The sequence below is a fragment of the Falco cherrug genome, chromosome 9 (assembly GCF_023634085.1).
Source record: "Falco cherrug isolate bFalChe1 chromosome 9, bFalChe1.pri, whole genome shotgun sequence".
Classification (NCBI taxonomy): Eukaryota; Metazoa; Chordata; class Aves; order Falconiformes; family Falconidae; genus Falco; species Falco cherrug.
This window is the reverse complement of record NC_073705.1, coordinates 52,107,251-52,120,541: the sequence shown is the minus strand read 5'-3', so window position 1 is coordinate 52,120,541 and position 13,291 is coordinate 52,107,251. Positions and strand designations below refer to the sequence as shown.

General features: G+C 41.9%; 1 protein-coding gene across 4 annotated transcripts in view; it reads right to left on the bottom strand.

Annotated features, from left to right (window-relative positions):
• TACC2 (transforming acidic coiled-coil containing protein 2) overlaps nt 1–13,291 on the bottom strand; it is a 129,567-nt gene that overhangs the window by 3,783 nt on the left and 112,493 nt on the right. For all 4 annotated transcript variants that reach the window (XM_027805479.2, XM_055720123.1, XM_055720125.1 and 1 more), the window contains 3 exons: nt 11,337–11,480; nt 10,318–10,394; nt 5,796–5,839 (listed from right to left, as the gene is read on the bottom strand). In XM_027805479.2, coding sequence (XP_027661280.2) covers nt 5,796–5,839; nt 10,318–10,394; nt 11,337–11,480 — 265 coding nt within the window. The remainder of the gene's footprint in view (nt 1–5,795; nt 5,840–10,317; nt 10,395–11,336; nt 11,481–13,291) is intronic.

Below are 13,291 nucleotides of genomic sequence, written 5' to 3'. Positions count from 1 at the left end.
AAAGGCAGGTGTTGGGTTTTGCTTGTTTGCCTGAAGGTGCCACTAGCTGAAGGACATTTATGCATATTACTAGCACTGGCAATCAATTATTTGCCATTGCTGACACATGCTTGTCATCTCCTGGCACCTCTTCTAATCCTGTACAAAGGCAGAACTTTGTTTAATGGAATTCAACCCAAATTCTTCCCTTGGAAAAACAGTGTTTTGCAGACTTCCACTCTTAGGATTACTGTAACAAGTGGCAGAAAGGAGATCTAACATTAGACATGCTTTCTAAGTTCTGGTCTCTTTCTGCAGGCTTCCAAGCTTCTCCTGTGTATAGTTAAATTTAAGGTAGGGATGGGGGGAAGAACACGACAGGAGTCCAAATCCATGTGGAAGAGAACTTTTCAAAGGAGCTGACATAGTAATAAATTGGAATACCCGTATAACACTGGAAGAAAAGGTTTGGCATAGTCTCCCAAAATGCTTCATTGTTTGTTTCATATCCTAAGATACGATCCTTGTGTCCGTGTTTTAATGGCTACTTTGAAAGATATGGAAATGAAAACGAACCCGCAGAACATCGCAGTTTTATATTACCATTTTCCTTTGTCTATGACAGAAACTAAAATAAGGCAAGTTCTCCCACGTAAAAAACACGTGGCATTTCTGAATCTACAACTTCTCATTCAGGCCTTTCTATTTTGGAAGATAAAGAACTAAACAAGAGCTTATTTTTTTTAATTTGAATAGAAGACTTCATCTGAATTACGTATTTCATAGTGCTGGTCAGCTCTGAAATGTCAAAGTTGATACTGTCAATTCCCAAACTGGCATTAATCTCTTCCTTTTGCATATTCATTCCTTTTATACACTTTTTTCCTAGCCTAACTAAGCCCAGAGCAGCAAGGGTTCCGCACTGTGTGTCAGTTCATGCTGGCTGTGTTCTGTGCCCCGCCGCGTGCCCCCTGCCAGCATCTTGCTGGGGCAGAGCCTGACTTGAGCTTCTTTTGCTCTATGTGATGCAGAAGACAGAAAGAACCAGAGAAGCTCTCAGGACCTGCACGGAGTTTGCAGCACTGGAAGCTGTAACACCTTTATTTTAGTGGTGAATGAACAGCTTTCACATGGCAGAACTGAGAAACCCAGAGCCCTGTAATGCCACATCAGTTTGACACCATTTAACATTCATAAAAAATAAACATTCTTCTCTATTTTCCTTCTTAAAGACACTCTGTGATCACCTGTAATGGCAAAATGATGGTATTCCCAAGCAAAATGAGAAAACCATTTGTCAACTTTCATTTATTTTTCTAAATCTGAGAAGCTGTCACCTTGTGTTCCAGCACAAGATTTGCCTGCTCACACTGGAGATTGCACACCGTCCACCTTAACTGCAGAACACTTCCTGGCAAAACCTCTGTCGTTGCAGCTCCACACAGGGGAAGGGATCCATTGGCATCATCACGTAACGTACTCAAATTGATTTAATGTCACAACGTTACTTTTTCTGAGACTGCTGCCTGTGGTATTGTAGCAACTTCCTTTTTACTTGTTTCTAGGGCAGTCTAGAAAGTTAGTAAGTCATGACTCACTCCCTGGCAGCTACCGAGCTCTTCCTCTTCCTGTGCATCGTGGTGCCCTTCTCTCTCCCTCAGCTGGACCAGCTCCTCGCACACTCGTCCCCAGCCCCACTTCAACTTGCCCACGGGAATTCAGGGCAAGTGGCAGCCAATGCTCCTTTGCTCCTCTCCCTTCCTCTACGTGCTAAGGCTGTCCAGGGGCCAGGCTGCGAGCTGAGGCTCTCGTTCCAAGGGGAACACAGGAATTTATACTGGGGGAGTGACAATTATACTGAAAAGAGGAAAATTTTCCAGTGAGCTTTAGGAACGGGGCATCTGGTAGTCTCAGATAACAGTTAAAATACATTTAAAACCAAAGAGGTTAAACACTACAGAAAACAGAAACTGGCATCTGGCTGGAGAGGGACTAGAAGATCCACGTGATATTTCCTAAGACTATGATTTAGCTTTAATGAAAAGGTTGCTTAGTGGAACCGTGCTGATAATAAGTCTGCCAGTCAAGTTAAGCAGTTACAGATACTTATTTCTAAAGATATTATGAGGTTATGCAATTAAAATATTTTAATTAAATGGCTTCCATGTCTGCAACACACACTGCCCGCAACTCACCAACAATAACAGCAGTATGCTCAGGACTAACACTATCCAAATTGACAGAATCAGAGCACCACCACAGCAGATCCGCTTTCAGGCTCAGCTCAGTATTACTTACATTACTTAATGGGAATGCAGCAAACAGAGAACAAAAGCAAAAGAAATGAAAAATGCAAAATGCTGGTGTGAAAGTTGGTGAAAAGCTTTACTTACCAGGCTTGCCTGTTTTGTTTTTGCAAGCAAATAGCAAGAAGCAACAAAACCGGAAGCAAAACAGAAAATCAGGAATTGTTAGGAAAGCAGAAAATAAGTAATGCAACAACCTGTAATGCACAAAGCATAACATCTCTTTGTTTTTCATAATGAGAATTTAATTATGTATTTAAATGTACAAGTATAAGGATACATTTCTAACATAAAAAACCCCAACACTGCAAATCCATCAACAAGAAGGAAATACACGACAGGGATTTTGGAAGGGAACTGTGGGCGGCTGTGATCAAGGTGTGTGTAGGGTGGGGTGCAGTGAACGTCGGGGCTACGCGGGCTCCGTTCCATAGGGCTGTCAGTGCCACGCAGTCATGAGCTGCAAAACTTGGGCAACGGTCAGCAAAGCAGCAGCACAAGCAGCAGGCTAGCCTGGGACGCCTGTTCTTTCTTCTCCCTCCTCAGTAAAAACAAGAATGTGTTAGGGGCTGCCGAGGCAAGTGTATAACAAAAAAAGGAAAAAAAGTTAAAGCGCCAGTAAAAAAATAGGCAAAGAGCCACTAGCAGGGATCTCTTCACTGACAGCTTGCGAGCTCTGGCTGCACAGTGTGGTACGAAACTAATTGCATAAGCTAAGTCGGGTATACTGGCTTCTGCACAGCTGTGGCAGCGAATACCAGACCTTCCACAGCCCTTGCAATCAAAGGCAACTACTGCTCGCAATGCGTGTTTGCAGTGCCTTTACAGGAAAACATACACAATCATATATTGTTATTACGGAGTATTTTCAATATTTGTTATACACACGTACGACAACCTATCAAAAGCTGAGCAGGACCTATCAACCACACTGCATATTCATGAAAGGGATTTGTGAAATTGGTTCACTTGCAATGCCCTCCCAACAGGGCTGTATAAATAGCTCAGAAGGGTTAAATCATAAATAGAAGCAGCACAGGCATTTCCTTTGTTAAAGTGCTTATTTTGCTTTAGCGCTAAGGCATTGTTGTGATAATAGTTCTGTGAGGTATATGCAAATAGCACACAGACAACCATTTTCCACCACTACACGGCACTTGGATGAGCGAATTCCTTTATCAGAAGCGACAGTAACTTATGACAAATGACAGGAGAAAGTGGGACAATTAGATCAAAAATTTACATTAAATGCAGGGAGAAGAAACCATGCTGCAGAATTTGCATACTGCTCTAATTAAGACATGCTCTCTGTGTCACTGTTTTGTTGTTTCAGTTCCTTTGCAAATGGCCAGCGAATTACATGATTTATAGCCATAGCTCTTAAAAACCTGCACGGATCATTTGAAAGACTCTGACTGATACCCTGAACTTGAAGTTTAAAGATCTTTCTATTTCCTCAGTGGTCCGTGGCCCAATGTTTTAATTACGCTGCATTTCTTTGCAACAAGAGGAAGTGGCAATTACAGAATTTTATGCTGTGCCTGTGCCTTAGGGCTCCTATTCTATACCTTCTTGTTGCACTGCAGTCTCACAATTTGGGTTTTTTAAAAAAAAGATCTGTTTCTCAAAAATAGAATTTGAATTCATTACCAAAAAGGATCTTCTGTTGCTAGCTGTATGCATACGCTTGGGACAAAAGGACAAGTCCTGTGCTTGTCCGTATGAACGGCCAGGTTCAGGGATGAAGCCATACCAGAGCAGTATAAACCAAAGTGAACTGAGTTCTTTGCATACTCTGCTCACTCCTATTTTAACACTTGCACGACAAGAATGACAGGCGCTATGTCAGAAGGCAGGCAGATTTGCTCAGTTGTACATACAAAAGGCAATGGAGGTGTAACACCATAGAAAATGAAGCCAGGCATATTATTACTGTATATTATTCTAATATATTTTGTTATTTATTTTATTTCATATTGTACTATTATGGGTATTATTATTAATAATATAATAATAATTTGCTTATTTATTTATTTATAGACATGTTTTTCCCTTCCCTTGAAAGGAGGCTGGGGTGTCTCCCAGCGGCTGAGAAATGCAGGAAGGCAGCAAAAGCATCACACATTGAACTGCCTCCCCCCTCCTCTGGGTAAAAAATTAACAAATTTCCTACGAACGTATGCAAACACAGCTCAAGCATTAACTGAATAAAACAATTTAAAAGAAACCAAAAATTTGGGGGTCACACAATACAGACTGCAGATGAGGGGAAGCCACCGATTTTAAAAAGGGCAGAACAATAGGGTATGTTTATAGCTGTAATAAAAATCCTTCCCTGTTAAAAACCTTTTAGAAAGGTGCAGGTATACCTGTTGTGTTCCTGGCACGCTGTACTGTCTGTGACAGTTCTCTCAGGGGGGGTAAGAGGGATAATTTCTTTCTATTTTTCAATAAACACAGTGCATGTAGCCTGGATTCCTAACACTCCCTGCTCGCGGATATCGAGAGCTAGGCTAGCTTTTCTCCTGCACCTCACAGCCCAGATTTAACTTGAAGGTCACTCCTGATGGCTTTTAACATTTCACAGTTCTCTGCTGCTTCACTCCAGCTTGTCCAGATGAACTCGGTCCTGCTTTCTCATCACCCGCCGCTTCCTTTCCTGCTCTTCCCAGCAACTTGGGCCATAGAGAACCCACGACCCCCCTCAGCCATTCGCTTTTGTGGGAGATGGCTCGAGCTGAAGCAGTACAGGGCAGCACAAACCACCAATGCTTCCTATAGCCGGACTAAGAAAAAGAGCTTTGGAAATCTTAGGAGGCTTTAAATTCACATCCCAGGGGCCCGACCTCCCGCACCAAGGAAGCACATGAGTTCTGCAACCTCTGATTTTGAAATGGTACTGCACATAACATTTTTCATTTTGGGGGCATGTTGTTAACAAAGGCATATTCTATTTATTGTAAGGCAAAACATAATTTAGACCTTAGAGGACACCCTTACGTCAGTAAGTAACTGGGGAGGTGGTCTGGCCACTCATAATCTCTCAGCTGGGATTGGAGTTAATCTAGGTTTTGGTCTGACCAATGCACTTAGCACAGATAATCCCTGTTGTTGTGAAGAGCTAAGTTTGGTACCTCCCATTAAAGAGTTATGAGTGGATGAATAAAGGTTTTGTAGGTCACTGAAAGCGCCTCCCCGAGATACCCATGAATTCTGGGCAAAGCATTTGAACACGTTTCCTACGGGACAGTTTGCTTTGATGCAGAAGCAAAAGCCCTGACCTTTCTGTATTACCTGGCCTGCCTCGGGGGCTCCCTGTACAATGACGCCCTAGCTTTTCATCAGAACCTGGCAGCACGCGCTGACGTCCACAGATGCAGTTACAATTCCCAGCAGCATCAGCAGACGTAGCTAGCATCAAAATGAAGCCCACAGATTTCAACCGTGTTTGTAGGCTCGCTTCAGAAAATCAGAGTGGAGGATAGCGTCTTTCAGAGTAGAAACACCTACCTATCATCTGAGCAATCGTCTTCTCATATTCTGAAACTATTTTCCTGTAAGAGGGAAAAAAAAGAAGAGCTTTTCACAAACATCATAATTTCTAGTGCTTATTTGGAAAATAATGCCACTTAATAACTGTGGTATTTTAAAAGAGATGCAGAACCCCTTCACACTTTAATATGCTTCTTATTACATAAGTAACCAATATAACTGACAGCTTAACCGTTGCACCCGATTTTTAACTCTCTATAGATCAGCATAGGTGGGGGGAGGGAAAAGGGATTGCTTTGAAACAAGTTCTGTTGTTTGAAACACGCCCAAAGTACATGACCAATCACAATTTAAATATAACCACAATCACATTGGACTAATTCAAGAGTTACATGGAGTCCGATTTTTCCATAACTTCCTTCCCTCTTCACATGTCTGTGTTTGCTTATTTTTAACGTAAATGTTAAGTAAAGTTACAACTGGTAGCAGGTAAACCTAACAGAAGTATAGTTGGCCCTCATCCAAAATACATCTAATCTTCCACTCTCCAAATGTGACTAAATGATCCACTAGCACTTAAGAGAACAAGACCAAAATATTCAACTATGTAGCACAAAATCCATTGTGTCCTATTCCCCAAATCTGCTTTTGAAACAGAGGCGGCAAAATGTTACCTTTAGGACTTATTTCATATATTCATGGTAGGCTTTGAATTTCCTTCTCGAAAAGAGGTTAGCCAAAATAAGCAGATTAAATGTGATTTAGAAAGATGATCCATCCCCTTCCCAGAGCCAAATAAAGCTAATGAAGCGAGACTAGCTTGATCTGTGCTTTGATTCACGAGCCACGTAGGACTGCCTACAAAAAACCAACATTACCCCACACTTCATCTGAAGCGGGTATTCAAAACAGCTCACTGGTATTTGAATACGTCCCTTTTGCAGTCTTAGCTCGCTTTCACTTTCTCCATTTTAGAGAAGTCTGCTGCAGTTGGTGAGGTTACAGAAAGGATGTGGGAAAATTCTGAGACAAAAGTCAGTAAGGAAAGGAGAAACTAACAGAGCTCCCAAAAAACTAATGCAGTAACTCCAGCACTGCCAGTCTCACATCGGAGTCACAAACAGACCCGGAACCCCTGAGGCCACTGCCCAAGGGTCGCTCGCGCCTCACTCGCCCTGGCGCTGCAGAGCGCTGCGCAGAGCAGGGCGCTCAGAGCCGCGCGCCCGCGGACATCGCCCAGCCTGCCGGCAGAAACCGTGCCCCGTGCTGCGGCTGGAGCCTGGCTCTGCACCGCTCGCCGTGCCTCCGGCCGCTGCCTCCACCGGGATCTGCTCCGATGCTGCTTTCCCTGCTGTCAATCCTGTTGTTTTAATTGGCTTTTTTCTTTTTCTTGTTTTTCTTTCAACCATAAATGACACTTTTGAGAGCAAAGATAGCCACTGGGATTTTCCTCTAAAAGGAAGGGATTGGTTTCATGTACAAAGAAGATTACCTCAAAAGCCTGCTGTAAGCAATAAGGATTGTAAAGCCATGTCATATCCTTCTAACACCAGGCACCTTTAGGAACTTTTATCATCCTAGAAAATTAAGCCAAGGACTCGGGACAATGAACGTGACATCAAACACAGTTACAACACTACAGCGCTACCCAGCCTAGGCTGCACCACCCAGGTTGGCAGGAAAGAGAAATAACATTATCTGTTTCTTATTTTTACCAGCTTAGACTAGTTCAGGTAGCTACCACATTCTCTGCATCATCCAGCCCTGTGAATCATGCAGCAGCTGTTCAAGAGAAGCGGATACTGCAATAGCATATCAATTTTAATAATATTTGATTTGGAAAGCAAGGCAGTCGAGTGAACTCTTGCTCCAGATTCACCTGTCAAAGGCCTCTTTCAGTCAAGCAGCCCACATAAAGGTCACCATGGCTGGGGAGGCACAGGGTGCTGGCCACATCACTCCTCTCTGTGACGGCACGTCTGAACCCTAGCTTGACATGCTGCATAGGCCTGACTCCTTGTACTTGGACGTTCAGTCTCTTTATTGACTTCCTGCAATTTCAGAAGTCATACCACCACCAAAATCCAGGGCTACAAAGGGTCTCAGAGCTCATCTGCTTGACCTCCCCTACTGAGACATAATCCATGAGACCTTCAAATAACCACATTTAAGTATTTCTTGCCTGCCTCTGTTGTACCCTTGGATTACGGTATAGCCCACCCTGGTTCAGCTCGTCAATAGTTACTACGTTATTACAACTTCTCATCTTGGCTGTTGTTGTCTGGAGTGAAATTCCCTCCAGTCTGACGTTCTTCTGGAAACTTAGCTGAACTCAGGTTATTCCAGGTAGAGTATGCGTGACTGGGGTAAAGAAGCATTGCTTCTCCTTCTGTGAAACTGATGCTTTTGTGCTTGCAACTCTAGATAATCCCTTCACTCCTTGCGTATCATTATGTCGTACCTAATTGCTGCATCTCTAATTTACCATACACAGACTGCTTCAACATTTAATCTTCCAAGAAAAATCTTCGTGCACACATGCATAATTCATCATTTTGTGACCATGTTAGTCAGATATTTTTTTTCACCCATGTGTTCTAGGGATGTGCCTGTAGGAAATATGGCTTAGATAATGTGGGTTTTTTTCACATTTTATTGAGTGTAGGCACACAAGCAAATTACTATGAGGAAGATGAAGGTACAGATCTACAGGGTGCCAACTGCTGTGTCACCCCCTGCTCTCCTTTCATTAAGGAATAAGTAACCTCTGTCTGTGCCCGCTCGCAGCCAGCAGACATGTGCACCCAGGCAGTTTCTAAAGAACAGACCGAGTGCTGCACTGAAGCGTGTGCTGAACACTGAGACTTGCCTTACACAATTCCTAAGTCTGTTCATTCCTTGCTTTGCTTCCTCGGTTTGACTGCTTGCAGCAGCTCCACTCCATTTTGCCTCATTATGCATTTGTGGGATATGCCAGGGTTTTGTTTCCTTTCCCAAGCAGAGTGCAAGAGAGGTGAGAGAATTCAGCTGGGCACTGGAGATGGTTTTCTGAAAGAAATAAAGCGGCTGCCCTTGCCTTTTGCAGATGCTCCTCTTAAGATGCTTTGGCTCAAAGCCCTGTGCTGCCGCTATCCAAATACGCCATGTGCGACTCCTGGCATCCATGCTAGCATTTGCTGAGTTCTGCACCACTGTTCCCTTTCACCCTGACTCCCCCAAGTACAGGATAACTGCATATGCAGGTCATCACTCGACACAGCTCATCGGCTTTAGTTTTAAGCCACCGAGGCATTTCATTTTGGGAAGAAGCTGGTGCTAGAACAGAAGCGATTCTGAAGAAAAATTCAGTCTCAGAAGCGATTGCAGAAATTATTACTTAAAAGAAGGGCGCTAAAATAATCTGACAGTTTCCTTTTATTTATGAGTTAAGGGGGGGAGAGTTTTTCTGTTTGTTTGAAGGTAAAAAGCAACAGGCGTTAAAGACTCCATGAAATATTTTTATACATTCTCTTTTGCAGTTGATGACTCTCTCAGATTCAGATGGATAAGTGGGTCAAGCTCATTGATATGTTGTTCTTATGGTATTACTACTGTAAACAAAGAAAGGCTGAAACTTTCAACTGACTAAAGGGGCAGCAATAGTGATTCTTTGAGCAACTCGCCTACTACAGTGATTTTGTTGTCATCCTTGCAAGTGGTAGGACCTGGGCTGGGAAAGAAGGTCAAACCAGTTATGTTCCAGTATACAGAAATGTAATGTAACAGAGAAGGTTTGCAAGGAGAAATAGAACAGAACAGATACAACTAGAATAAACTGAAAAGCTCAGGGTCCTTCTGATGGCTCTCAAATGGAACAGCAGAATCCAAGATAACTATTACTTAACTAAAATCAAGCTTAATGTACGCAGTAATTAAAAAATCAGCTCATTTCAAAGAAAAGAGTGTAGAATCTCCTTGACAGTCAACACTCAGAGGCCAGACTGGTTCCTCTGCAGGAAATGTTTTTCTACTGGCAACTAGGTTTTTGTTTTCTATTGTTAAAAAAACTTTTTACAATAATGTCCTGGAAGGAGCCTGTACTACTTGTACCTGTCTGCAAACATTCACATCCTTTCTTCTGTTGGCAAAACTATTTGTGAAGAGTGAATTTTAAATTAGCACGTGCATACCTCTGCCAGTTCTGCAGGCAGACTCATTCAGTCAGGCATAGAAACATCACTATGCAATCCACAGCAAAAACTTGAAGGAAATTCTTCCCTTACATTAACCTAGATTTAAGACCTCTCTTATCTCAGTATTTTGAGGATGTAAATGAGATTAGCAACATCGAAGTTTTCAAGGATTACCCTGACCCAGGGGTGCCCACCAAGCAGAGCAAAGACAAAGTATCAGTTTAGGATCAATCCAAACCCTGCAGTTAAAGTTAACAGAACAAATGCAGCTAGCCACAACAGTTGTACAATCATGGTACTCTGTGCACTACCCACAATCTGAAACAAGACTCTCTGTCAGTGTGATCAGTGACAAGTTAATAACCCACCTCATTTCCATCACTTCCCTTCTGCTTTCTTCATATTTCTCTTTCCACTCAGATACTTCTCTTTCCTTGGCCACAATCTGAGACAAAGAAAGCAAAGGAAAAATCTGCAACAGTAAAACTAAGTGATCCACTAAAGAGGAAATTAAATAACTTACAATATTTGATTTAATATCAAATTCTAATTAACAGTTGTGTAATTTTCAAGTGCATAATGGGTTCAAATGTAAGCATCCCTAGTGATTTTCTTCTTTTTCAGACTGCAAGGTGCAATTAAAAAAGCCTGGATGTGAAATTATACTCAAGTTTTGAAAAACTAACTTGGGAAAGTAGATGCAATGTTCTTGTTTCATGTCCTATTCCTGACTGTAACAAGGACACTTTTCCAGAAATACTATATTACAGTACACGGTATCCGATTTGTCCTGGTGCCAAACCCGAAACGCTCCTGTACGTGGGTTTGGAATATGGCTGGTCCCCTCGCCTGTCCTCTAGGGGGGTTCCCCTGCTGCTGCGTGCATATTTAGGGCTGACTGTCCATGAACTTTTATACTCAAAGGACTGTGTACCTTTGTGCTCCTTTTGTGCACAAAATCTATCTGAAAGTTTGGAATACTCTAACACTGGATTGTACCCATTTTAAAATACTTATTATTAGCCAGACTAATCTTATATGTAGCTTTCTATAATACATAATTTTATTCCTATTTCTAGCATTTCTATATTTTTATGTAATTATGTAGCAATGTTAAGAAGCACAGAGTACATTTAAGGTTAAAAACAATAAAGATCTATTTTCCTATGATTCCTATCCTTTCAGCTTTTCACTCATGTCAAAAAAAGTAAAACTTACAGTGTAGCACCTTTTGCTTTGGTAGCCTCTAGCGTGGCTTTAGCATGGCTGAGGATGGTTTCAAGAATAGAACAAGTGTTCATAATATGAATCACTTGGGAGAAAATAGGAAAGAAAGGAAACCACAAGGGGCATGTTATTTCCTTTTTAAAATTCTGAAGAAAATTACCTCTGCTCTGGCAAGTCGTAGTGCAGAGTCTAAGTCTTGCTGGGGGTAGAGAAGACCTGTGGTGCTTTCTGCATCCGAGATGCCGATCCGGGAGTACAATGCACTTTTAGAGATGGAAACATCTGCTGGGATAGCAGGTTCTCTCTGTGTGTTTGGTTTTTTAAATACAAAGAAATGAACCATTAAATATGTGTTTAGCTCATGTTTTCTGGGTGTAGTGGTAGGCACCAGGGTCCTGAGCTAGAACCAGAATCCTGTGCGCTACTAAGTTATAACAGCAGTAACACTGACAAGAAACTCTGAGTTTAGCAATCATAAAATACACATTTTAGAGCCACAGTAAGCACCAAGAGAGCCATATTATCCTTACAGAGAGAAAATAAAGACAGCACTTTGCCACCAATATTTTAAGGTCCTATATTAGAAAATTTACTACTTGCTGATGCAGAAATTTCATCAAACCATCCACAAGAAATGCACGTCAGCAGAGGAAATTAGAATTGGAGGCAGGGAGCTTGTTAAGGGAAATTCTGCTTCCTCAAAAATAGATCACGAAAACAGAAGCAAGAGGACAACTCACTTTCTTAGGTCTGACCTGCCAACATACTGTATCTATCATCAATGTTATTACATAAAAAGTGTGAATATACAAGTGACATTGCTGCCCCACTGGTATTTAGCATGCAATTAGTAAGTTAAATGAGGTTTTATTTGCAGATGCCAATTTTGCTCGTGTCAGCGACTCAGATTAACGCAGAGGGAGAGCAGCATGTGAAATGAGGAAGAGAGCAAAAAAGAGGTACGTGACACTGAGATGCTGCATAAGTCTTGCAAACAATTCCATATACAAATAATCCAAGTTGCAGCACATTAAAAACCAAACAGATTATACAAGACAGTTAGGAAGATACTTAACAAAAAAAACCCCACTGCATTTTGAGACATGATCTGTAGCAACCCCACGAGAGCAGACCCCTCTGCAGCAAGTGCACCTCCACAGCTGTGTGTCCCTGCGTCCCCTACCTATGATTTGCATCTTGCCATCAAGCAGCTCACATGCACATGCTGACTGCCTGCCTGGGTATTGCCTGTGGTGGTCTGGGAAGCAAAATACTCTTTTTTTTTTCAGCTGCTGGTGGGTCACACAATAAACCCTCGTGTTGCTGGGGTTTAATGTCCCACTCCTCTGTTAAATATGCACAAAACTGGCCAAAGGAATCAGGATTACTAGGGACAGAGAGGAGAGGAGCAGACAGTACTGACACCACAGCCATCACCAAAACACTGCCTCCTTACAACACTGGAATAAAAAAGGCCGGAGAACTGAAATGTCACAAAAAATTGTTTATGGAGCAGGCCATCCCTTCTCTGTTTTACTACATTTAATCATGAACACACAAAATAATGATCAATTCCAATACAATTAGGAGGTGCAACCTCAAATACTGTGGACTTCCCTACCTGAGCAAAATGCATCACAAGATCTATCAACATTTCAGAGCCTGTATTCTTGAAAGCATCTCCCAATTTACAACTACGTAGGAAAAAATACATCTGGGACACAAGCTCAGACACCTATGTAAACACATAGATACAAAACCACATGGTGCTGTCCACAGATCTGAGTAAAGGTGAAACAGTCAATAAATAAGACTGCTGCTGGCTTAACTCAGTATCCCAACTTCAAAAAAGATGTACTTTAATTCCTCCTCAAACATAAGGCAAGAATAACCGAGAGATGAAAAAGAGCCATTAGATCATCAAAGCTGTCCTCAGAAGAAAGGCCATCCAGAAGATCAATCTGTTGAACTGTATGTATCAGATTTCAAAAGCCTCCTGCAGCTTAATTTGCTAGATCTCACAAAGAGATTGCTGGAAAATATTAATTGTGCCAAAAGAAACACAAATTTCCTCAAGCTCACATAAAAATGTGTCAAAGTAACTGTCAGGATGAT